Here is a 25,658-nt window from a genome sequence, read left to right as displayed (position 1 = left end):
ACATCTCTTCAATACAATTATATACAAATGAGGTTTCAATGATCTCTGTTAATGGGGAAGTTTATATCCTTTGAAGTGTTATGAATTTATTGATGAATCATTAGTGGAGATGAATGTATTAATTAATTTATTTAGAGGGATGAATGTACATCTGTATTCCATTAATTTCATAACATTACACTAAATAGACTCAAAAAAAAAAAACTTCTTGCTTTTATCATGCATCTTCCTTTAATTGATAAATTAAAGCGAATTTTTCAATTTAAAAATGTTTAAATAAAAAATCTTCTAGCATTGTTATCAAAACAATAAAAATAAAAAAACACTTGCTTTTATTATTTCTTGTATAAGAAATTGCACATATAACTTTTATCATGTATCCTACATGAATTGGCAACCAAATGCAAAGGCATGACTTCACTGTTGTATCACAAATTATTACCATTGAAAATTCTCCTCTTGCTACAAATATTTCAATTATTTTGACTGGAGTGAATTTCAATCTCCCACTTACTTTCCAACGAGAAAGAAATGATTTCGCTGACAGTGTGTATAAAATTAATTCTCGGATGGTTTTCGTTTATTATACCTCAATCAGAAAGCAAAAGTAAGGGAATTTCTTTCCCATTAGGAAGCAGTAAATAAGTAGGAGATTGAAATTCATTCTATAAGATGAACTCTTAACTTTTAAGTTTTATCTACCTTAACATCTTAAATTTTCTGTATTCCCTTTAACTGAAAATGTATCAATCATTTATCTTTCACAGCTAACTGTGATTAGAGTTCAAATGCAGCAAAATATCTCTTGCCACATTTTCTTGTTCCTTTATCCATTCTCTATTCTGGTTTGGGCATTGGCTTTTATGGATGGAAAGAACAATTGCAATGACATTATTCTTTCTAAGCTTTGGTCCAAATTATCTTACAGCTTTCCGTGAAGTAAACTTTCACCTCATCATTATATCCAACAAAGAAGCGGCCACCAACCACCAGGTAATAGTTTGAGGATTAATTTTACCGGTGCTGTTTTCATCAAACACTTGAGTTTATGGTGACAATCAAGTGCAATTAGGTTGATAAGATGCTTTACTTGTAATCATATATATAAACAAGTGATCACGGATTCGAATCATCCAGACGTAAGTGGGAATCACTAGTAATCTTCCTTATTATGAAAAAGATTCTAAAATAATAATAATAACCAAGTTTATGAAGGTTGTCGTTCGCATTAGTGATGGATTATTCATGGATGCTCTTGCTAAAAAAAACTATGGGAAGAAGGCATTCTACTTTCACACAAAACAGAAAGGGCAGTGAAAATAATCAAATGTGATTACCAGGAGGGGAAGGCCTAAAACCTTACCTCAATAATTACATAAAAGATCAAGTCCTAATGTGAGTGCATCACACTTTATCTAATCTAAAACAACATTAGCTAATGCAAAGAAAAAGGCTTACCATAGAAATGATTACAAGTTGAGAAGCATCCTACATTAGACATAATATCCGCGGACTGACTACATTGAATGATTAAACAAGAAACTAATACCCTCTACCTTTCTAGCAGCTGAACCTATGTTGAACAAGTGAAAGGTTTGCTTTTCCTGTCCAGACTATTCCGAAGGGCTCTGAGAACCATTCTCAACAGTCAACATAAACATCAACCAGGTTATGAGAGATTAATTTTAGGCCTTCCATATGCTGGTCTGCAGCATTTACTCTCGAAGCGCCACCATCGTTCACTTGCAAAAGGGAGCTTGGAGAAGGAAACAGGATGTAGACAGAACATTTGGAGGACCAGGATGATGAAGCTTAGTCCCTAAACCTGCAGCAAGCAATTCATCTTCTATGAACAAAAGCAAAGCCAGGAGAGGTTTTATGTAGAAAGGGAACAACTTCTGCAAGGAAAGAAACCTTCAAAACTATCATTTTCATCTCCAAAGTCGAGGCACTGACAAGTCTGACATATATCCAGAAGACACGGAGCAACCGAGCATATACGAAAATGCCATCGTAAGGTGGTAAATGAAGACCTTTTAAGTTAGCAACGGAATTGACAAAAGCAGTAAGCTCATTCATGAAATACTAAATAGATTATCACTGCTCACTAGCACAACACACTAGTGAATTATAGAAGAAACAAGCAGCAAACAGCAACGGCTTTAGTTAATGAAAGAGAAAATCAACAGCAACCAGCAGAAGGAAATAGCAGAGAAAAGCACCAGGAAAATAATTGAGGATTGTGCTCAAGTCCGTAGCTCAAAAAATTTCTAGCTTTGGTGAATAGTAGATTATAGGCCATTCAGATTGTCTTTAAGTGGGTAACTAGCTATTGCATGGAAGAAGAGAGCACCATTTGAATTTCTGTTTCTCGTCTTTAGAACCCTAAAATGCAACACAAACAAGAGTATGGGAACTAGGTGGTCACTAACTTGGTGCAAAATACCCACAGCATTCCAATTTCAGAGGTCAATCTTTTCTCCATAACAATGAATAGAATAGTTTGCCATTTGTGAAATGATAGGAACCTGTAAAATAAAGTAGATAAGCCTTAGAACTTAATACATCATATTACAACTAGACCTCACCTCTGGACTTTCATTCTTGCACTTAGATGTCGTTTTGCAGTTAGAAGCCAAGACAGTGGGAACCAAGAAGGATTCTCTCGTAGACACTTTTGAGCAATCATTTGAAAGTTTAAGCCAGGAAGAAGCACCATTTATCGACCTTGCAGTGCCAACTGTTCCCAAAGGGAGTCTATCTCTCATATTTCTGTTCCGAATCTCAGCAAACCATTCAGCCAATGGCATCTCTTCGACACATTCATAGTTGCTATCTGATTTCTCCAGTCCCCTTGGGATTATGCATTCTTTTGTTGAATTTTCAGAATTCTCCTCATACATAGTCTTGCAACCTTCATCCATTGGGCCACTTTTATCAGTGACCTCTTTCCTTTCTGTTGGAGAATCTATCACATGCTGAGATGCTTCATCATTGCAACTTGACTTACTATTCCTGAAATTGTAAAGAAGAAAAGTCCTGTTATTGTTTTGAGACCCCCATTACATTTCCCAAAACAAAGTGAGTACCATTTAAACCACCTATTACCTAATGAACAAAATTCAGAGATGGGAGGCAAATTATGTTCTCAAAGTCATTAGGAAGCTTATATATATCAGTCCAACCAAAAATTTTTTACTTCATGCACTTTGGTAACAGTTAAGATGAGCATAACAATGTTAAACCCTAATTTTCACTCTTCTCCTTTTTGTTCTTTAATCATGCCTAATTTTGCAACTCTCCTCAGTTTCAAAAAATGCCACATATTTATATATGTATATTAGTCCCCTAAACCTAAGTACCTACATAGCATATGAAACTCAAATCTGCAACACTAAAAAGAATGTCCTTGAGCAAGTCATGGTTTAACATAACTATCTCAGTGTTCACCTGTGAAAACAAATAAATAATCAAAACTGCTACCACTTATATTATGAAATCAAGAATCCATAACTTTAAGGGCAGAAACCATAAAAATGGATCCAGAAGACAGAAATATAATTGTCCCCACACTTTCTTTCACACCCAGGGTATCATTTAGTCCGAGTACAAAGAAAAAAAATGAGGAATACTCTTAACCAGGCAGTCCCAGCTAGACACTTGGGGTGGTTTTACCAACTCACCACCCACTAAATTGATCTATGACCCCAGAGTAAGTGACATGCGCTACAGCAAAAATTCCCAGTACCAACAACCAAGTTAATTCACTTCTAAGAGATTGAATTATTCTTGTAAATATAAAGCATCCAACATAAGCAAGCACCCGGCTGCAAAAGAATAGAGCAAAAGAAAGCAGAAGATGACCTTAGAAAAGACAAAATTTAAAGCGCCTATTTTCTGCCTTTTCTTTAATTCTTTTTTTTTTGGGTAGAACCGTAAAATATGCTACTCAGCTGAAGAGCCAAAATCTATTACCAAATGATGTCAACAGGAAAACTATTCTTTTCATTTGGAGCTAAAAGTAGTTGGATGTCTCACAACTTACTCATGCACGACTTGACTTTCAACAGAGGAAAGCAGAGGACTAGAACTCCCTTTCTCACCATGCTCTGGAAAGCTTGTCACCTGCAATGACAAAAAGTATTGGAACGTACTTGAGGTACTAAATTCTATGAGGTTTTAAACGTCAACAGAAATTTTGTGATTACTACAAGGGAAAGACAGTTGTGGAAATAGTTCTCAGATTTAATGGATCCTAACCAAGATGACTCAGGGAACATGGTATAAAGAGCACAAGACAGTTTTACAAAGGCAATCTCATCCCACTCTGCCAGAACTTAGATTCATTGGCAGCATACAGCTATAAATTACAGAACTTTTTCCAATAGATTCATTGGCAACCCACAGCTATAAATTACAGAGCTTTTCCAATTGTTTATCCTTTCAAATATATTCCAACCCATGTGGTTTAGAGAACAAGCTTCTCATATTAGGCTCACAAGATGGATCATGCATATACTAACAGCCTTTGTGTTAACAAGTCAAATACCACATATAAAAAGTGTATATATTTCATCTCACAAATTTAATCAGTTAAATGTACGGAAAGTAAGAATTGTACCAATAAATGTGTGTGTGCCTCTGTGTGTGTGTGAGAGAGAGAGGAGAGAGAGAGAGTCATTGTAGCACAGGTAATTAATGGAAAGAAACCAACAAAGAGCATTTAGACTATTTTTAAAAAATCAATTTACAATGATGCCATAACATGCATAAGAATTGGTTGAAATTGCCCCTTTAAGCAGTTTATTTTTTAGTATGCAAAAGACTGATAAATAGAAACTTGATGCATCATCTCATTTACACCGTTCTATGTTCTCTCTCTTCCTCTATTTCAATCATTTTCGTCTTCTCTATCTCTTTTAGAAAATACCTAAGGTATACTCCAAATCCCAAATTGGCTGTTGTCACAAATCAATCCTGGTAAGATTTCATGCAGGAAAAACTTCATCTCTGGCATAAAAAGGTAGAATATCTGGAACTTTTAGTTCTAAAAATCAAAGTCCAGGCTCACAAAAGATTATTATTCAGTAAAACTAGTATGTCAGATTTTCATGCATGATCACCATCGATATCTATCTATACAATATATAAAGTCAGAGGGATAGCAGTTGGTGTAAACTTTTTTTTTTTTTGGTCATTTTTTGAACTTCCAATTTTATCCTTATAGAAACTAATTTCTACCTTAATTAACTAATTACATTTTGCCAAAATAACTACTCATAACCACCCTAAGTATTGTAATTACCAATTACTATAACCTTATAAATCAAAGTTCTTTAATAAATTCATATAAATTGTATTTATGTGAAAAACAAAATTTATATAATATTAATTCATTTTAATTATTTTTAAATTGAACACACATTGACTGTGTCCCTAAAACTAGCTTTTTTAAAGTATATACATTTAGAAAGTTATATAGATCAGATTACTCTGCAAAGTATCAAATCAGATCATAAATAAATAACATATCACAAGCTTAGCCCCTGTTTCTCAAAATGAAAGTTTTAATACTTAAAAAGCCGTGTTGAATACTCATCTCAAAGTTTTAATTACGAAAAAAGGATAAACTAGTATACATTAGTGTAGAAAAAGAGTAACACCTGTATGCCATTCCTACCTTCCACTCAGTTGGGCACAATATGACTTGCCAATGCAAAAAAGACTACCAAATAGTCAGGTAGTTTACAGAACCTAGAATGAACGAATAACTAAAGAGTTAAAGCTTATTAAACATAGCAAGAATGCAGGTAGATAGATCCTTGTTTTCTTACACTTTCTGCATAAAAAGAGTATGAGTTAGTCTTTGGTTTAACTTATCAGATTCTACACACTCCATGGGGCAGCCATCTGGATAAATGGGAAACAAAAAGAAGGGAAGCTTACCCATTTACTTATCAGACAACACCATCCGATGTTTACGGCCAAATGAATGACAAAGAACAGTTATGAAAGTTAAAAAGGGAAACCGAATATCCCTGCGGTGATGATATCACAATAACAATTTAACTACATAAAACTCAAAGGAATAGAGAAGCATACACGTGGAAATTTATTCATTATACCAGGCAACTTCCAATCTTTGATATCAGTAACTCAAGCTTGAAGGATCCATACATCTTCTTCTTTCAATGAGTCAATAAACTTTCTAAAGCATTTGCTCCCATAATCAGTACCAATATAAAACAACATATTAACAAGTAACTTGATCTTAGAAGTTAAAACAGTACAAACTTCTAGAATGTCATCTATTTACCTCCATAATAAGTGTTAAAAGGTAAAATTATACAAATTACAAATGATTCCACACAAAAGGCAGCACAAGTCTAGCAAAAAAGACATGTATACTCCCTCATGATGGATCTCATGTCTGGTAATTTGCCCATACACCTATGGTATTTGGGACCTAGCACAGTAGGGGCACAAAGATAGATCCCCTAGATAACATAAAGGCAATAACATAGATCCAAGATCTAAAAGCTGGGCACTTACAATCCAGGTCGACAACCAAAGTCAATAGCGAAATAAAAGTAGCAATAGAAATTTTCTACTTAACCATTCTACATATGTTCATCTCTTATCCTTCCAGATATAATACAACATTGAAAAATTGAACACGAAAAAAGAGTTGTGAAGCAAGAAGATACAGATTCACTTGCAATGTTCCAATTATCTTTCCCAAGGCGCAATTCTCTGGCTCAATGTCAGTGTGAGTAAACTATATACCTTGTTGAGCTAGTTTTTTCTTCTCAGAGTGAAAAAGAAGAGCATATTAAAAATTTGGATGATCACAACTAACTGGAAAGCAGTTTTTGAGCAACATTTAGTTATGGAATCGTAATCACAAGAAACAAGTCATGCATGCATCCTTTGACTGCCTCTATCCAGACATTTCTATCCCTATTCAAGTAAATGCCATAAAAGAAGACAATCATAGAGTTGGATGATGATTACAGAGTTCAAGAAAAATCAAAAGAATCCCATTAGGAACAGCAGAAATTATAAAACTTGACAAAGAGGTGAAATTTTTATTCAGGGTTTGTTTGAAACAATTAAAAAGGTACTTGTTGCTGAATTTAAAGCTAAGATTATCAAACCAAACAGAACATTTTGTTTCTACTTTTCAGAGATCTAATGAACAACAGCACAAAGAACAAGGCAGGATGGCAACAGCAAATAAGGCAAAGCATAATACAGGAAACTAACTATTTAATTCTCCGTCAGTATATACTTCTTCCAAAAGAAAAAAAATGTTCCTTTTCCTAGTATGAAATTATTGATTTACCAAAAGTTTTCACCATTACCATTTCTTCCTTGCCAGCTTTGCTGGGAACGCTTGCACTATGATAACTTGTTTCAGACGTCACTTTCGAATCCTCAGCCTTGGCAAACTCTGCATGGGAAGTGGTTAGAGTGGACTCTGGTATCGACATTGTCAACTCCAAAGAAGGTTCAGTAGAAGCCTCTTTTACTACGTTATAGTTTGGGAGGTTGAGCTGTGCAGAAGGACCATACATTACTCTTGCGGCTTTATCATATGCCAGGGCAGCTTCAATTGCAGTACCAAATGTACCCAACCAAAGTCTACTACCCTTTTTGGGTTCCCGTATTTCAGCAACCCATTTACCCCATGTCCTCTGCCTGACACCTCTATAATTATGACGAGAGTTCTCAGGACCTCCTTTACCTTTCATACATCCCTTTTTTGATCCTCTCCCTGGAGCTTTACGCACCAGCTTACCATTGATAGATTCAATTTTATCAAAGTACTCTTTCCACTTGTTAAGAGTCTCAGCCACATGTTTTGATGCATCACTCCGGCGCTTGGAATTCTTTCTTCCAAAAGGGCCCAGAGTCAAAGAAGTCTCATCAGAAGCTGGTTTAAGTGGACTCATTCTTTTTTATCATGACAAAGAAGAGTTCCACTATAACTCACTGTGAAAAGTAAAAGGTGAGATCTCAAATTCTCTCATTTTTGACAAGATTAACATGCAGAAACAAATACACACACATACATAAATAAATATACACATACTATACATAAGAACAAAGCTTCGGCTGATTACTTTGCATAATTCCATGTATCCAAAAAGAAGATCTATAAGAAAACTTTACAACTCCTCACAGGTCATCAAACTGCTATGCATGGCAAAACCATGGTCGAATGGAAATAAAACCTTCAAGTAAACTTGCCGCTGACTAATAATCACTAACACCAACTATTTTCTGATAATTATCATCAAATTTCCGAAACTATTAGTTCAGGTTGTGATCACCAAGCTTCTTATCCCTTCAAACTAAATAAAACAGTTAATCGGTAATTTGCAAGTTAGTTAGCTAAACAAACACGGCTACTAGTTTCTTTTATACAAGTATTCTCTCAAACAGTCCAAGATGCGTTTATTTCAGCACAAATTCTCCATATCTAGTACCTCTTTTGAATCCTTCCAATTTCTTGTAATCCATCCCCTTACAAAGATTTTCTTTCAAGGAGTACATATGTTTACCCACAGTTAAACCAATTCTTCTTATCCTTCCCCATTCATTAGATTTTTTGTCCAAATATGAAAAAAAAAGTCTTTTCCAATTGATTAAGTAAAAAAAGGAAAAAACAAAAGTTGAATCTGAATATCAATACATAAACATTGAACTAACAATTATAATTCCTAATTGTGCTGATATCAAAGCAGAATACTAAAGTAAGCACTACAACCAAAATAAGCAGACCCCAGAAATAAAGGAAACGAAAGAACAAAACCAAATTAATACTAGTCTCTCGTTTAAATTCAAAGTTAACAAAAACCCATCTCATAAGCTGCAAGAAACATAAAATTAACGGCATGCAAACAAAACCCACAACCCAGAAATAAATATTTACACTTTAATTAACTTGTTCTATCATAAGCAGTTATACAAAACCGACAAGAGTTTGAGGGAAAATAATTAAAGCATCCTTTTTTGCATCATGAAAACAAAAGAATTCATGCTGGGGTTTAACTGAATTTACCTCTGAGAATTATTGAATGAGAGCAAAAATTCTATTTTTTTCCCCCTTAGCAAATTCTCTCTTTCCCTGTTTTGGTGTGTGTTTTTGGGGGAGAGAGAATGTGTGTTTATGTGTGTGAATGTGACAATTGTTTTCTTCGGTTAAAGTGGCTCTGGACGAGGGAAATTTGCAGTTGTTAGTCCTTCTTGTTTTCGATTAGTTTCGGTTTAGTCCCTCATTTTCCTAGTTTGGCGCATTCAGTCGTTCAAGTTTTGGATAATTATTGATATAATTTTTAAGGGGTGAGCGTCAAATACTTATTCTAATATGCGGAACAATAATTACTAACAAATAAGTTATGTTTGATTTTTAAAATTTTTTATTCATGAATTTTGCACTAATGAAATATTTTTTAGAATATTTTATAGTACACAAAAAGTTTAAGTAGTTTTACAAATGACTACAGTGTTGAAATTAGGACATGAATGAAGTTATAAGCACAATTGAATCCATATTCGTATAAATCAAGTATTCCAATTATTATTGGAAAAATTGAAATAGATTTGATAATATTAAGCTTAAAAATTGAGAACCTTTCACTCACTAACTGAAAGTACTTGATGATTTAAAAAAAATTATTTCTTTTAATCCCTTATTCTAAGTTAATTTTATCTAATAGTTAGAGATAATTGAGCAAATATCACTACATATTATGCCATAATTGATTTACTCGCCAAAATTTGAACCCATGGACGAGAGAATCCAACTTAATCCAAGTGCATAGCTAAACTTTTCATGGAGTGACAAATCAATATTGGATTAATCTATTCATAATTTTTTTCTAAGTGAAAATGCAATAACTTGAACTACCCTTTGGATACTAACATTACTTTAGCTTTTTATATTTTAGCTAAGTACATTTTACTCTTATATGTATATTGTATTTATCTCATCTTTAGTTTCTCACATTTAAATTTTCGTAAAAATTCTCTCAAATGTTATGTCGCTAGATATTTCAATATATTCCTATAAATAAAGCAATCTTGTAAAAATAAGGAACTAATTGTGTTAAAATTCAACTACAAAGGTGCAAAATTCTACACCACCAAAACATAAGCAGCTACAATTTTCTAACACTGAAATACAGGGGGCTAAATCCGTTTAAAGTGAAATAGAGAGGACAAAACAAAACTAACAGTAAATATAAGGGACCATCATGAAAATTGGTCTTGGTCGAGTACCCCACCTACTCATCAGAAAGTCGGTGGATAGCGGTGGTTTTTTTGGAGGGTAAAGCTCACTACTGTTTTAAGTTCGTCATCTTCAATGCACTATTCCAACTTGCCAACTATATCACATTTTCCTTGAAAATAAAAAAATATATATATATGTCGCACAAAAATTGTATAAATATAGAAAATAAAAGAGCACCACCAATTCATAATCATTTTTGAATATTACAAAGAGAATTTTATTCATAAATTCACTCTGCAAATATTTTGCATCAAATTTTCCTTAAGTTTCAATGAATATTGACTTATATTTTGTGTGGTAGGAAAATTAATACACGTGCACAATTTTTGTCTAACGAGTCTTCTTGAGAAAACATAAACTAGCATATGATACATTTTAGTCGAGAAATATAAGCATAGTGTTCAAAGAAATATCAATCGCACCTCACTTTTTGTAAATCACACTCTTATCATTTATTTTATTGTATATTTAATACATGAAAACCATATGATAAAAATAATATTGTGAATGCGATTAACAAAAAGTAGAGTGCGATTAATATTTTTTAATAATTTATTATGACTTAAAAAAACAGTTACAAAAAATAGGGGAATCTTGCGGATTTGTAAAAAGTTGTGAATAATTCATCGGTATGTGAAATATATACAATTTCAAGGATGATAATACCGAGGTGATCAATTGATTATGGCCACTTTATGAGAGAGTCTAAACTTCAGTTGATATAGTTGCAATCACAATCTTTCTTTTTTTAATGTATACATAAGTTGGGTAATAAAATTTTTCACATAGAAATGATGTGACATAAAGTGCCATATGCCTATATGGATAAGGTGGGGTAATTTATCTAGCTACTCATTAATTTGAAGAAGGGAAACAAGAAAATTACAAAAATCAAAAGAATCAAGTCTAGAGCCAAAACATGAGAAATGTCATCATTACACATGGTCTTCAATATATCCCTCCCATGTAGTCTTGCTTCAAGGGCTTTGATTAGTCTTGATTTCACCATACATCTTCACAGGGCATACAAAAATGGCATCCAAGATCTGTCTTGATGACAAAACACAAGGCAGAGAGCAGCAATGAAGAGAAAAAGGAACTAAAATTGGACCTATCAGATTATGACAATGCTTCCAGCAGACTATTGTAGCTGATTGTTTCAATATCTTGCTCTTCTTTGCTTTGTTGGTTGACTATGTAGGATGCCTAATAACGAACGGCAAACTAGTTGCAGATTCATTACAGCCACCTATATCCACAGCATATGGTATTTCATTTCTCCCCATGTATTAAACAACTTACTGACATAAGAAGTTCAGGAACCAGACTGTTGAAAGTCTGACCAAAAGCCTATTCAAGTGTTTGTGACAAAGTACAAAAATTGACATACTTGACTAAACTTAAAGATGTCCATTAGTATCTATGCAAAGAGATTAATTGTTGCATCGTCCAGAGGAGATAGAAAATCACAAAGGTTCTATTCAACAGGGAAGTGAAGGTAAGTGAGTAATCTCAAATGTACCAAACACAACATAAACTAAATTTTCTGACTTCAGATTTGTAGTTTCCTCAGATTTTCTGACTTCAGATTTTACGCATGAAAGTAGAAGCAATGTGTAGAGCATATCTGCTTGCGAAATATCTGTACATCTCTCTAGCATTTGACGGAATGCTTTTGGAGCTAGTTCCTGCTGAATTGAGTTCTAGGGGTGGACCATGGTGTGTTGTCATCTGCTTCTTCACCAATGCTCATTATGTCTTCAAGTATTCCCTCTGGAAGAACAGATTGAATCCTAACTGTTGGTTTCCTTGGTGGCAAAGAAGGGATTGGAGCTTCCCCTTGAAGCATCCTTGCAGCTTCCCTCATGGTAGGCCTCTTCTGATGATCAGGGTGCGTGCAGCAAAGTCCAACCATGAGCATCCTTCCCATTACTTTCCTGGTAAAGCACCTCTTCAGTTTAGGATCAGCAGCCTCAATTAATTTTCCTTTCCCCCACAATTCCCAAACCCAATCAGTAATCACAATTCTGTTGTCATCGACAGGCCTCCTACCTGATGCGACTTCCAGTACCACGACACCAAAGCTGTAAACATCAGTTTTCACTGTTGGAACTCCAGAAAAGACATACTCGGGAGCAAGATATCCCATTGTTCCAGCTGGTACAGTAGCATCTCGTATTTCGAGACTACGTTGATACACTGCTGCTAAACCAAAATCTCCAAGCTTGGCATTGAACTCAGCATCAAGCATTATATTACAGGCCTTAACATCCCTGTGGATTATCTGATTAATGCACTCTTCATGCAGATATACCAGAGCAGAGGCCACACCAAGTACTATGTTTGATCTTCGCTCCCATGTCAGGAACTTTGTAACACTGCTCCGGCCATGTAGGATCTTATCCAGACTTCCATTAGGCATGTACTCATAAACCAGGACTAACTCATTCCTCTCACAGCACCATCCCTTGAGCTGAACTAAGTTCTTGTGTCTCAAGCAGCCAATCATTGTAGCAAATTCATTGTCAAAAGGAATACGCCAGGCCTCATCAAATGAATTGTGTGAAGGGCCTATGCTTTTCCCACGAGTAAATCTCTTAATTGCTACATTTCCACAGGAAGGAATTTCTCCTTCATATACAACTGCTGAGGCACCTTCACCAATAATTCTGTCCTCTTTGAACCCCTTTGTAGCTTCCTTTATCTCACTCAGTGACAAGTATTTTGGTACTTTATAGCTCTGAAATCTGCCAATATGATATTCAATGTGCCGCTCTCTCTTAGCTTTGCTTCTATTCCTCTTTATGCAACATAAAATAACAAACAGAGCAACTGCAACTAGAATCACTGTGATTACAGCAGAACCTCCTATGACAAGAATCAATCCAAATTTCCATTTTCTTGAATGATCAAAATTGAGGTCAAGATCCCCTGGAAAGCACGCCAGACAATCCCCTTCTTCAACTGTATCCATAGACAATGTTGAAGATCGAAACCAGAAAGTCTTAAATCGCCAACGACTAATACTGTGAATAGCTGATCCTCCACCATTAGAAGCAGTAAATCCCACATGCATAAATTCTTTAAAATCGCCAGTAAAATCAGCCTGAGCAACAAGAATAGGACTAAGTGGCCTAACCTGAGAATATCCCACCCAAACCCTGATCATCTTCTCCGAATTTCGATACTCAATCCAAGCAGTCATTTCCTTTCCAGCTTTAAGATCAATCCCTCTTGAGACGACGTCAACAGAAGCCAAAGATTTAATTTGTCTCACATCAATGCCAACATGGTTCCCATTTATATCATCAAAAAAGGGATTATAACTCGTGTCAAATTCTACAGCAATGAATGAATCTTGAGTGTTGGAAACTTCTTCCGGGAGGCCCATCCAACCGTCGGTAATGCTTAAAGAATCCATATTGGAAGTGACCAGAAATGCAAGTCCATCTCCAAAAGGGCAAGAAGGGGTGGGGGAAATGTTGAATGAAAAGCTGCAAGAGAATGAAGCAGCAGTGCCTTTGGATGAAGAATCAAGAAACCGAATTGGGTTGATGTAAAAGGCTCGGCCAATGCCTGAAAGAGAGGTGGAAGAAGCTGATTCTAGGGTGGATTGTGATGGCGAAGTGCATTGGTGATCTTGAGTTAGTCTGATTGAATCGTTCTCAACGGATGCATCACCAAAAAGGGTGACATTGTTTGCAGGAAAATAAAGTGGAGCTGAGGAAGAGAAAGATGATGAAGTGTAGACATAGAGAAAAAGAAGATAAGCCCAGATGAGTATGGTTGAAGATGACCGCATTCTGGGAATTTGGAGCTCAAGATTCAAACTTTGATCAAGAAATGGAAAGTTGAGAGTTCTTGGAGGAAGTTTTCTCAAGGATTTTCATGGGTTGATTTTGATCTTGGGAGCTCATGAGAAATGACAGATTGGGTGATTTTTCTCCAATTTACAACCAGGGATTTTGGAGAACGTTGCCAAGAATCAAGAAAGTGAAAAACCCCGTTGATAACTGCAGAAAAAACGAAGAAAAATGAGGTGGGGAGAAGGGGTTGAATCTTGCAAATTGAAATGTGGAGTGGAAAAATATGGCGGGGAAATCAGTTGCAGACTTTGGAGTAACCGGGATATTAGGGAGCGCACAGATTTGGTGTCAGAGGGACTTGGGCTTGTATTGTGGGCTTTTTCTGTTTCGTTTTTCTTTTTTCGTTTTTGTGGATCTGCCTGGTTTCACCTAGTAGTAGCAACCTTCTATTGCTATTAACAGGCCTCATTTTTCTGGGTTAAGAAAAAAAATTTCCATTTTTTATTTGTTTTAGGGGGTGCTTCGTTAGTGCTGTCTATTTTTTTTTTAAGGTAAAAAAAAAAAAAGTTAGTAGGTTTGACTCCAATCACCAGTAATAAAAAGAGTTTTCTACTTAAATTGGACTTTACATTTTTATTGAAATTTATAATCGGAATATGCTTCTGGAACTATAGGTCACCTATGGAGATTCTTAAAAATCGCCTATTAATACAGTTCTCACTTTTTGTAAAGAAGTAACCCGTCCTTATCAATTGAGTCAACTTATGTTGGCAATAACGAAAGATTAATTCAATTAAAATCTGAAAGAATCGTATGCTTCATTTAGACATTTTCTTAGGTAAACGTAACAGGTTTGCTCAGCACCAAGAAGGTTTCCCCTTCAATGGATTTGCTGTTTTTTTGCAGTAATAACCACATGAAAAGCAATAAAAGGAACCCCTTTCAATAGTTCTCTCAGCGAATGAGCAATGATGAAACAAGCCACGTACAAAACTACAGACATAGAATTTACCCTGTTCAGGGGTGATTCTCTGGTTCTGTGCAGGATGCACAACTTCATGCTTACTAAGTACGTCAAGAAGTAGGCAGTAGGTGTAAGCAGAAACCAGATTGCTTGAAGGAAATCCAATCCAAGGACAAGATTATTACAGATTTTTCCATACATAAAGGATGCGAGGACGAACACATTTTTTTTTCCCTGATAGAAGACATAATCATTAACTCAAGAACAATTAGAATTCCGTCTTCCTGTCTCTCTAGTAGGCGTTCAGTTTGTACGAGCTGCTGTAAATTAAGGGTCATATGGGGAATTGTGATGGATACAACAAATTGTTTGAAATGCTTATGACAAACAAAAGCTTAGTTTAAGAACATTTTCAGGTGTCAAAAGACTTTCAGAGGAACTTCATCATCATCCAAGAAAAGCAACCAAATGAATCCAAGAACTTCAGCATTTGAGTTCAACAGAGGTAGCTGGAGTTTTATATTGGAGGAAACAACTGGGATAACAAGAATTTGTATCAAACTGCAACTCAGCCAAGTCCCATCTTGAGGCAGCCATTTAAGATTGCTACAGTGGGTAGCTCCACCTCAATTTTTGTCTCTACCACCACATCACACGTTGCCCTTCTTGCTGTTGATCCGTCAAATGTTACACTGCCTATGACTAACAACTCATCAAAAAATGAAAAACGTGCAGATGTGTCGAATTACTGCAATATCATTACAGGGGTATAAGACCATTTTGATAGGTGCAGACCAAAAAATGCCAAGCATGAAGATTATGAAGTACCATCAAAACCGCAATTGTAACATAAAATGCAGAAATAATGATGAAAAGCATTAACATCAGAAGATCTTAAACAAGATTACAGGCAAAGTTTAGAGCGTGTGGAAAAGTGCATTTATTATTGGAAACTGTTTCACCAAGATACTCTCCATGACCAAGCTGAGACATAAGATATAATAAGAACACAGCCATTTAAGTGCTTCTTGAAGATGTTCAAATATAAGATGGACTGTAATTGATTGAGCAACCTTGAACCAAAAACACACATGGGTCCAATAAGATGCTAGACAAATTAATAGTTCTGTATGGTCACCCCCATACTTTCCATGCAACCCACATTCTTGTAAACCATGAGACTTTTATAGTGAGCCATTATCCATCACTCTCCACTTTGTTTCCTCCAAGCAATACAAATATTCCTCTGTTTTTTCAACAGAGGAATCTCACCCTTCTACAGGGGTCTCACATGGCAGAACAATCTCACAAATAAACCTACTGGGCTTAAAAAGACAGCTTGGCACAACAACCTTGCTCAATTCTATTGATTGTTCACTTATCTGTTTTAAAAGGCTTTCATGGTCAGCTCATTCATGTTCTCAGTTCCCACTGTTAATCATATTCATGCTCAGCCCTTTGATTTGTTTATAACAACCTTAGCATGATAAGGTTCATGAACCTGAATAAGTCAAATTCGAGCTCATAATTGTTTCAAACTCATACTGTATGTTCTAAAATGCAATTTGAGAAAATAAAAACAACAGAATCAAATTCAACTTTTGAAAATATGCACACTTTCCAGGCATTAATCATCATAATAAATAAAAATAAGAAAATAAGTAAGATTAACCAACTTTAATTTTTTTCACTTAAATTAACTCACAAAGACTACAATGCTCAGAAAAACTCTTTAGCTCAATTTTTTGCCAGTTAACAATTCTCAATGCAGTTGAATCTATAGGCAATGGGCATAAATATCTCTTCATTATTGGCTCAGTTCAAAAGAAAAGTGTGAAAGCTCCAACACCCCGGCAATGTCAGAATAATAGTACAGACATTGGACCTTTTATAGGTCAAAGCAGTCATAACATGATTAAGAGATAAAACTGATGCAGGATGTTACAATCTCCCTGTTGTTGCTGATTCAAGTTCACTCACATCATTACAGAATCTGACTCCGAGTAAGTTGTTGATATATTGCTTAGTAACCATACTGATTGACATTTACTTTCTTTAATTGCTCCTCATTGCAGACCTTTAATCCAGCAGATAACCCAAGTCAAGCTTAAGCATGTTTACATGGAATCAAACAGAATGGTGGATTGGTTAGCTAATATGGGAGTGGCATAGGAATTGGATTTTTTTTTTCCTTTTTTCTTGTATTCCTCAACCTGTAGTTAACACATTTTGTATAGATGGAGCACAATGAGATAAATTTCCTTGAATGATTGTAACTGACCTTTGGTTTTTCAATTAATGAACTTCTTTTACCCACCAAAAACAATAAAAGACCGCCTAACACTACTTTTCGTCTTAGCTTTTGGCCTTCCTGAGCCTTGCATATCACCATAACCTGCTCAAGGCAAAAGCGCAGTGACAAAGTGACAAGGAATTTTCAGATCTTAAAGTGAAGCAAAATCATAAACTCAATAGTTCCTACAAATGGCCAGTCTAAGTAAGTTTCTACAAATGCATCTTCTGTCATTGATCTGACCTGCTGACAGAATAGGGTTTCGATTAGTTCCTATAATCAGACACCAAATTAGATGGACTCATACTACAGTTTAACTGACAACTTGCTCCCTTGCTACTGACGAAGGTTTACTTATGCCCCAAATACTAACAAACCAAAATTTTACACAGAAAGAAGAATAGTATAGAAATCACTCCAAATTAGGTACATAAACAGAAGTTTTATTAGAGCAGAAGGACTTTATAAGGTTTGATTCAGGTATTCTTTGTAAAGTATAAAATTTTCGACAAGATATAATGATCTGTAGACTACATGAGATTCAAAAAAATACAAAGAAACAGATACCATAAAGCAGCATCTCTGAAGAGGTCAAGCGTTCTTAAAAAATCAAGCATAAGCAGTTAAGAACCAGAAGAAAGGATGCGTAAATTAATATAATTGGAAATGAAAAGGAGGAATTACCCAGATGCACTTGCAAAGCACCTCGTTGCCACTTTATTCACTCTGATTGACCGTGGATGAAGAATCAAGAGCCATGTTCTGAAGCTCCTTCTGCTTCAAATACTGATGCAAAATTGTGAGCCTAGCTGTCTCAAAGGCAAAGTAACCAATTGCAGAAAAACAGGCACTATGAACAACTCTAGGCCCCATTCCTCGTGTAAACCCTATCCAGCCTTCTTCCTTCAAAATCTGTTTAACAGTAGCTGAGACACCACTATACATTACAGCTGCAACCTTATTCACAGCCTCCCCATGAACCTGAGTCATCAATCTTGTCTTAACCACATCCAAAGGAGTTGTCAGTGAAGCTGATATGGCTCCAGCCAATGCACCACAACAGACACTCTGAAATGGCTCCAAATGAACCTGATGAGTACTATTCAATACCGCAGCTTTAAGATACTCAAACGATGAATAATTCAACACCCCAGCAGGCAAATTTCTCAGCAATGTAGCACTATATCCAGCATACAATCCCAAAATTCCATCTTTTTTCAAAATTTTCAATAAAACCTCCCAAGACCTCCCCTTTGCACCAGTTTGCATCCTCTGAGTAATTAATTCCTTAGGTACCATTATAGCTGATGAAACAATATTCCCCATAGCCCCAGCAGTAGGGGGTATCAAAACAGCTGGATATTGAGGGATTTTCGACAAAACTGACTTTCCAAACTCACATGTCCCAAAATACACAGCAGAAGAAGCCGTAGAACCAACAATCACCGCAGAAACTCCACTATAGAACCCCAAAATTCCCCTGGTTTTGAAGGTCTTAACAATGGCATCAACTGTACCACTATAAATTTCTGATGCCCCCTTTGTCTGGAGCTTAGTCTTGATTGTGTCAAGAGGATGGAGGCAGACATAAGTGAATGCACCAGCAATGCCTCCACCAGCAGCACCCATGAGGGCTTTTTCCAAAACAGAGAGATTCTTGAACAGGGCGTAGACTTGGGGAGAGCCTCTTGAGGCTGGTTTTAGCCAAATTCGAGAAGTGGGGTTTTCTGGGTTTTTGATTTCAGGTTGAATGGAGATTGAAGTCGATGAAAATTGAAGAATCCTTTTTGGGCTGAAATTTTGACCATTTTTTATTTTCTCTGCTTTACATGGGGTATTTGTGAGGCGACGGAGGGATGAGGTGCTGGTGGATAAGAGGGTGGTGTTAAGATTGTTGAAGAGGGTATTGAAATCTTGGAAAGTTGATGAAGTTTGTGAATTTGATGAGAGAAAGCTAAGGGGTTTGCTGGTGCTAATTTCCATTTGTGGGGATTGGTTGCTACCAGAGTTGTTTCATTCAGGTCATAATGCGGTGATGGAGAATACTCGGGAGGCGTTTGGATACTGTGTCAGAAAGCCAGGTGTAGAACCAGCCAAGTAGGTACCAGGTAAAGCAATCTTGAAGCATCTCTTCCAATCACTCAATTTAGAAAATTTTAGAATAAAATCCAAAAACCATCTTTACACGAGACATAATCTATGGATGTGTTTATTTTGTTGAATTGAGGACAACATAGTAACAAGGAAAAGCAACATAGAGATTAGAATGAGTTTGGCCAAGAAATTAGGCTAAAGGCAGTTTATTATGGTGTGAAATGCAGTAATTGATATGTTAATGTGATTTCATTAAAAGAGAAATATATGCAAAACTTTTGTATCGCATTCTTGGATGAAGAGGAAAAAATCCTTCTTTGTTCTGCACTGCACATTTTTTCAATGTATAAAAAGAAAATTGCTGATGTTTGTTAAGATTTTTGTGTGAATTTGCTAACCTATATGATGTAAAACACTAAAAAATCTAGAAGCCCTAAACCATCACTGTTGTCCACTTTTTGCCCATGATCTAAATTTTATCTCCGACTGAATTTTGAACAAGTAAAAGTGCATAATTTAAGAACTTCTGGCCATTTTAGACGCAAGTCCATCTGGAATTGAAAGGCATTTTTGTCCATCCGTAATCAAAAGCATTGGGAGCAAAATTACAAGAACATAATCATCTCTTTCTCTTAGAGAACCAACGATTTTTCAGGGATTTGTGGACAAATTGATGGTGAGATTAAAAAAATTGAAGGGTTTTCTTTTTTTATTATGATTGACAAAAATGTCCTTCGATTCCATGTGAACTTATATCTAAAATGGTTAGAAGTTCTTAAACTAGAAACCTTTGATTGTTCAAGAATCAATCAGAGACAAAATTTAGATCATGGATCAAAAGTCAACGATGTGATAGTTTAGAGGCTCCCCAGTTTTTTTTTTTTTAACTACTCAAACATTGCTAAATTTGAGCAATAAGTCGATGCTAGGAGCCAAGGCGCTGAAATGGAATTGTAGTTTGTTAATCATAGTTCTCATCTTTCCTGCGTCTCTAAACTCTCAATCGGTTAATTGACCAACAGACATAATAAGGCTTAGTGATTGCTCAGGAGTTTCCCTTTTAAGAAAACAAAAATGGAGAAAAAAAATGATATGTGTGTTTTGTGTATAGTTTCTCTAAAACTGATAATCCAATTGAAGAAGATTTTTTCTTTTCATAGCTTGAATTTTTGCTCAATCAACATAGAAGGCGGAGGAAGTTGCTCCGGTAGACATCTGGTGCTTTACTAATAATCCTTTCTACTTAATAAGAATTTCTTATCATAATCACCCTCCTGATTAAGTTCTACATGTTTCAGCATTTTCTACTCTCAGTTTATTGGATGCCTTGTAAATTTCTTCTAGAGTTCATTTTTGTCTCTGTTTTTCGTTTGAAATTCCCCAATTGGATCACATTGTTGCCTGTTCAGAAGGAAGACTTAGCCCAATCTTGTCACGTCCAATAACAAAATCAGCTTCATTCTTGTTCTTTTTGTACATAAACAAAGAGGCCCAATCTAGTATTTTGACAGGCTATTGACCCAGGTTAAAGCCATAACCTAGTTCATCTGGCTATTGTCTAACATCCAATGCCCCTCCCTCAGACCGAGAAAAGTAAAGCCAATTTTCTATTTGGGAAAACTTGACGTTCGCTAACATCTTTTGTCTACCAGTAAACCTAGTCAAAAATTGAAAATGAGTATCATAATTACAAGATTCAAAATCCTAAGCAACTACCGTAGTAGTAACAATAGAGCAATTGATAGTTGCAAGAATAAGCTAGCAACATAAATTTCAAGCCATTAGACTTTACAAGCATCAAATAGTTTCTTTTGTAATGGGAGAGATGTGTTGGATGGTACAGGAGGAGGGAGTGTAAATGAAAGATTTCGAGTTCGAACTCCTACTTACACTTATAGGTAGCAAAGAAATCCATTTAACTAAATTTACCCATACCCGCTCATGAATAACTGGATACGAGTATCTTAAGTTTTTATATATGGGTATAAATTAGTTACCCAATAATATCCACTTAATAAATGGATATAATTAGGTAACTCACCAAACCCAATTAACCCATTTAAAATTATCTTTCCCAAGCCTCCACTCTTCCCTAACCCATTTAGAAGAAATTTGAGACCTGCGTTTGATTATAGAACTCATTGTTGGAGACTTTCATGCATTAATATTGCTAAAACATTGTATATAGTAGAATGTTTTATTTTTCAGCCTTCACAAATATTTGATGGATTTTTGACGCATATAGATATCCTACTTAATTTTTTTTTTTCATATTCTTCATTTTGTCATGATGTTAACTATTTTTGTTTAATTTATTATTATTATTATTTGTTGCTTTATTTTATCATTTTATTTTCTTGTAATTTGTTAACTAGCTCATTTTTTAGCATTACCAATGTATGATAAGTTTTAGCCTCCCTTCCTATCTTTTCAAAATGAAATTTTAAATTCACACATGAAAAAAATGCTAAGGATTCAAAGTTTTTGGATGAAGTTTTTATGTTAATTTTCATAGTACTTAGTTCAAAATTTTATATGCTTATTGTTCAATTATTAAATAGTATGTAATTTTACAATATAGGGCACGGATGTGAAAAAATTGGTAATTAGGCTTATTGAATATTATAAGTAAATATTTAAAACTGATGATGGATGCAAATGGTGGTATAAATTGATAATTTAGGGCCTGTTTGGAACCTGAGTTTTTAGGGAGTTTGTCTAAAACTTTACTGTAGCGCACTGTAGAAGTTTTTAAAAAAATTTTGTAAAGATTTTTGTAAGGTGAAAAAACTTTTTTGTAGAAGTTTTGTTAAGATAAAAAATTTTATAAAAGTTTTTGTAAGGTGAATTTTTTTTCCTTTTCTTTTTTTTTTTCTTTCTCTTTCTTTTTTTTTTTCCTTTTTCTTTTCTTTCCTCTCTTGTTCTTCTTCTTCTTCCTTCCCCCTCCCGCCACCCCTCTCCTCCTTTTCCCCTTCTCCTCTCCTCTGCATTTCCCCCCCCGCCTCCTTCTCCCGCCAGCCTCTCTGCACGCCACCCCCTCCCCCCGCCACCCTGCCCCTCTGCCCCTTCCCTTCCCCTCTGCACGCCACACCCCCTCCCCCCACCAGCCCTTCCCCCGTTGCCCCGCTAGCCCCTCTGCCCTGCCCTTCCCCTCCCCTCTGCACGCCACCCTCTCTCCCGCCCCCCCTTCCTATTCCCCTGTTCCCTGTTCGCCCGGTTCTTAATCATTTGGAGGTCAGCACCTGCAGAGTAGCGGACCTCGCTCCATCCTTTGGAGATGAACGAGAAAGCCTTCTCCGCTGTAACGATTGAGAGGGACGGCGATGATGATGAAAACGACGTCATCCGGGCCTCCGGGGAGGCTTTCATATTAAGCATCATCTGGAATTTTGGAAATTTAATGCAAAATTTGATTTTTTTTTTCCCGCCTGGGGGTTTGCATAGAATTGCAGGATTGAGGTGCTTATGACTTGTGAGAGAGAGCAGAGTTAAAGGAGCAAAGGAAAAAAGTTTTTTTCCCGCTGTTGGCTAAGATTTTGGAAAAAAGTTTTTTGTGTATTATTTTAAAGTGTGTAGATAAAAAATTTTGATAAGTTTTTTGGGGTTCCTGTAGCAAAAGTTGTTAAAAAACTAGTAGCTAAAAAACTTGGCCAAAAACTTCACTTCCAAACAAGCCCTTAGTTTGCAAAATTGAATGTCAATGAGTTTACAAAAAGTTAAAATAAATTGGTTACAAATGAGTAATTGGGTTATCCAACTCATTTTTTGACTTATTCATTTATACCCATATAATTAAATGGGTATAAATGGATTGACTCACTTATACCTATTACTCATTTCAACCCGCCCAAATCACCCATTTTGATACCTCTACTTACACTTAAAAAAAGAAAAAGATTCTTATGTGAAACTGTAGACTTCATCTATAGCAATACTATTTTTATTGGGAGAAAGAGATTCAACTTTTGTATTCAAACCAAAATGTGTATCATGCATTTCTCTAGTTTAACTGAATTTTTCTTTTCTCTTTCCCTTAAAGAGATCTCTACCCAAAATTTTCTAGTTCACCTAAAATGGTAGGGGAGTTGGTAAGTATTTCCAAAAAAAAAAAAGAAAAAAAAAAAATATATATATATATACACGCATTTAGAAGTCTTTTAACGTCGCTTTCTTTGGAAGATGGCTTGTTAATAATTTTTTTTTGGATCTATCTAAAGAAAGCATAATTTCCTGGCTTACGGCATATGATTGACTAAGCCCTGAATTCGCAATTTTCTAACGAAATTAAAGAACTCTTTCACACTCATTTTCACACCACGTATGCATGTGATCAATGGAATTTAAAACATGTACTGGCTGTTGATCAAATTGAAGCCCGGTCATAAACAACAATGCTAAAGCATTTTGTAGATAACAAAAAGAACCCTCTACATAAGAAAATCTTAAAAAAGAGAAGACAAATGTACATATAGCAGGTTGAGGCTATGAAGGTTCGAGGTTTTGAATTTTAATCTTCCGTTCTTTTTTAGCTCCTTAAATCCCATCATTAATTCCTTTGCTAGAAAAAATTAAAAAATAAAAAAAAGTACATATAGCACAAAGTTGAGAGTATCAATCGAAGAGATTTTGTGTATTGATGATTCTTCTTGCACTGTAAATTTCCAAGTCAAAGCAAAAACTTCCCATTTACAAATTACAAGTTGAGATGGTATGGTAGTCCACCTTTTCAACTACAAGTATGCCAATTCTCCACTAAGAGAAACAAATGAGTAAACAAGTTGGTTTTTGTCATGGTTAACCATTTTAGTCAATCAAATACGTACTAACACTACTAGTCGCTATTCAACAACATTCAATTTCAATCAATAAGGCATGATATGTGTGGTCCTAGTTTCATAACTAGCCAAACACGACTTGGAATTCTTCACCCTCAAAACCTTGACCAAGTCACCACACATTTCCCTCACGCCGGCGCTACAATCACTCTGCATCACCAACAACACTTTGGTCACGCCGTTGACTTTCAACACAGCCTCCTGAGCCGTCCGATCTCGAGCCAAGCAGCACAAGCTCCAGAGCACCACAATCCCATGCTCCGTCGCCACACCCGAACACTTCATTAATCTCTTAACCACTCCCATAATACACCCCTCGTCTTCACTAATCGCAGCTCTCCCGTCCGTACGCGTGGCAACTGATGCCAATACCTCCACGGCCTTTTCTATAACCGGTCGAACCGCTTCTGAACCGGATAGAATCTCCCCTACGGTTTTAACGATTCCGAACCGGACCAGCTCCTTTTTCGCCGTTTTCGAGGTTGATACTGCGATCAGAGCTGATAAACTTGCTTCGACGGCGTTGCTATCGGTTTCTTCGTTGCTTAATTTGTATAATTCGAATAATAATCCTTGTTTTTCGGCGATTTTCCTTTGAGAATCGGCGTCAGAAGCGATTGATTCGAGAATCTTCGCGGATGCAATCCTCGAGCTCAAGCTACCTTTCCGAAAAAACCAGAAGAATTTGGACAAGTAATCGAAATCGCTTTTCAAAATCTTTTCGTTCAGTAATTCTTTCACTCCATTTTCCGGTGAAATAATCTCCAACACCAAAAGAATCTGGTCGGAAACCTGAGTTTCTTGGGAAGTTCTCAGAATTTCAACCAAATTGGACACTCCGACGGCTGAATTCGCAACAAACCTCCGGTTTTCCTCAGAGAACCTAACAAATTCGACGAGCTTTGTCGCCGACGAGGCTGTGTCTCTGGAGGAGAGGTTTTTGATGAGCTCGAGCGCTTCCGGTTGAGAGATGAGAGAGTTTCGCAAAGACGACGACAGTGAAGAGTTCGGACTGAGCTCCGGTGGCGAGGAGGTGGTGTGGTGGACGTAGAGATGAATGAGGCGGCGGAGAGTGAGGTTTGGAGTGAAGTCGGTGGACGGAAGAACCTGCATGGTCGCCGGACAAGTATTGTGGCCTTGAGAAAGCCAGGCCTGAATGGATGTCCGGTCGTATGTGACGCCGGTACAGAGACTCACCGGAGACTTCATCACGTCCATTGAAATCGGGCACCGGAATAAGTTCGGTACCGTAAGATTAAGGTACAACTCATCTCTTTTAAAAGCAGCATTAGTAGTTCTACCTATAGCAGTAGTTGTTGTACTCTTGTCGCCCACCATTTTTTTTCTCTTGTTTCTTCAGCTGAAA

General features: G+C 36.1%; 4 protein-coding genes across 10 annotated transcripts; all 4 read right to left on the bottom strand.

Annotated features, from left to right (window-relative positions):
* Positions 1–1,308: 1,308 nt before the first annotated feature.
* Positions 1,309–9,160, bottom strand: LOC113749020 (dehydration-responsive element-binding protein 1J-like). 3 transcript variants are annotated; one of them, XM_027292646.1, is made up of 6 exons: positions 9,068–9,160; positions 7,365–7,995; positions 4,046–4,125; positions 2,589–3,015; positions 1,915–1,960; positions 1,309–1,825 (listed from the first exon to the last, which is right to left on the bottom strand). In XM_027292646.1, the coding sequence occupies exons 2-6, from the start codon at positions 7,953–7,955 to the stop codon at positions 1,740–1,742; spliced, it is 1,230 nt and encodes a 409-aa protein (XP_027148447.1). In that variant the 5' UTR covers positions 7,956–7,995; positions 9,068–9,160; the 3' UTR covers positions 1,309–1,739. The 3 variants fall into 3 exon arrangements, with proteins under 3 accessions (XP_027148447.1, XP_027148448.1, XP_027148449.1); XM_027292647.1 differs by having other exon boundaries at positions 1,737–1,825; positions 1,915–2,033; XM_027292648.1 differs by lacking the exon at positions 1,915–1,960 and having other exon boundaries at positions 1,739–1,825.
* Positions 9,161–11,981: 2,821 nt separating this feature from the next.
* On the bottom strand, positions 11,982–14,102 carry LOC113750686 (L-type lectin-domain containing receptor kinase S.6). Its single transcript, XM_027294637.1, has one exon. It carries the CDS (start codon positions 14,100–14,102, stop codon positions 11,982–11,984), a length of 2,121 nt encoding a protein of 706 aa, XP_027150438.1.
* A 1,099-nt stretch (positions 14,103–15,201) lies between these two features.
* LOC113750224 (protein MITOFERRINLIKE 1, chloroplastic) lies at positions 15,202–19,432 on the bottom strand. Of its 5 annotated transcripts, none has more exons than XM_027294204.1 (2): positions 18,048–19,431; positions 15,202–15,818 (listed from the first exon to the last, which is right to left on the bottom strand). In XM_027294204.1, the coding sequence occupies exon 1, from the start codon at positions 19,344–19,346 to the stop codon at positions 18,081–18,083; it is 1,266 nt and encodes a 421-aa protein (XP_027150005.1). In that variant the 5' UTR covers positions 19,347–19,431; the 3' UTR covers positions 15,202–15,818; positions 18,048–18,080. The 5 variants fall into 5 exon arrangements, with proteins under 5 accessions (XP_027150005.1, XP_027150008.1, XP_027150006.1 ...); XM_027294207.1 differs by having other exon boundaries at positions 15,202–15,772; XM_027294205.1 differs by having other exon boundaries at positions 15,202–15,766.
* Positions 19,433–24,066: 4,634 nt separating this feature from the next.
* LOC113749557 (U-box domain-containing protein 28-like) lies at positions 24,067–25,658 on the bottom strand. The gene has a single exon (XM_027293337.1). The coding sequence runs from the start codon at positions 25,628–25,630 to the stop codon at positions 24,320–24,322; it is 1,311 nt and encodes a 436-aa protein (XP_027149138.1). The 5' UTR covers positions 25,631–25,658; the 3' UTR covers positions 24,067–24,319.

This window comes from Coffea eugenioides, chromosome 10 (genome assembly GCF_003713205.1).
Source record: "Coffea eugenioides isolate CCC68of chromosome 10, Ceug_1.0, whole genome shotgun sequence".
Classification (NCBI taxonomy): Eukaryota; Viridiplantae; Streptophyta; class Magnoliopsida; order Gentianales; family Rubiaceae; genus Coffea; species Coffea eugenioides.
Note: the sequence above shows the minus strand (reverse complement) of the source record. Positions and strands in the feature narration are given on the sequence as shown.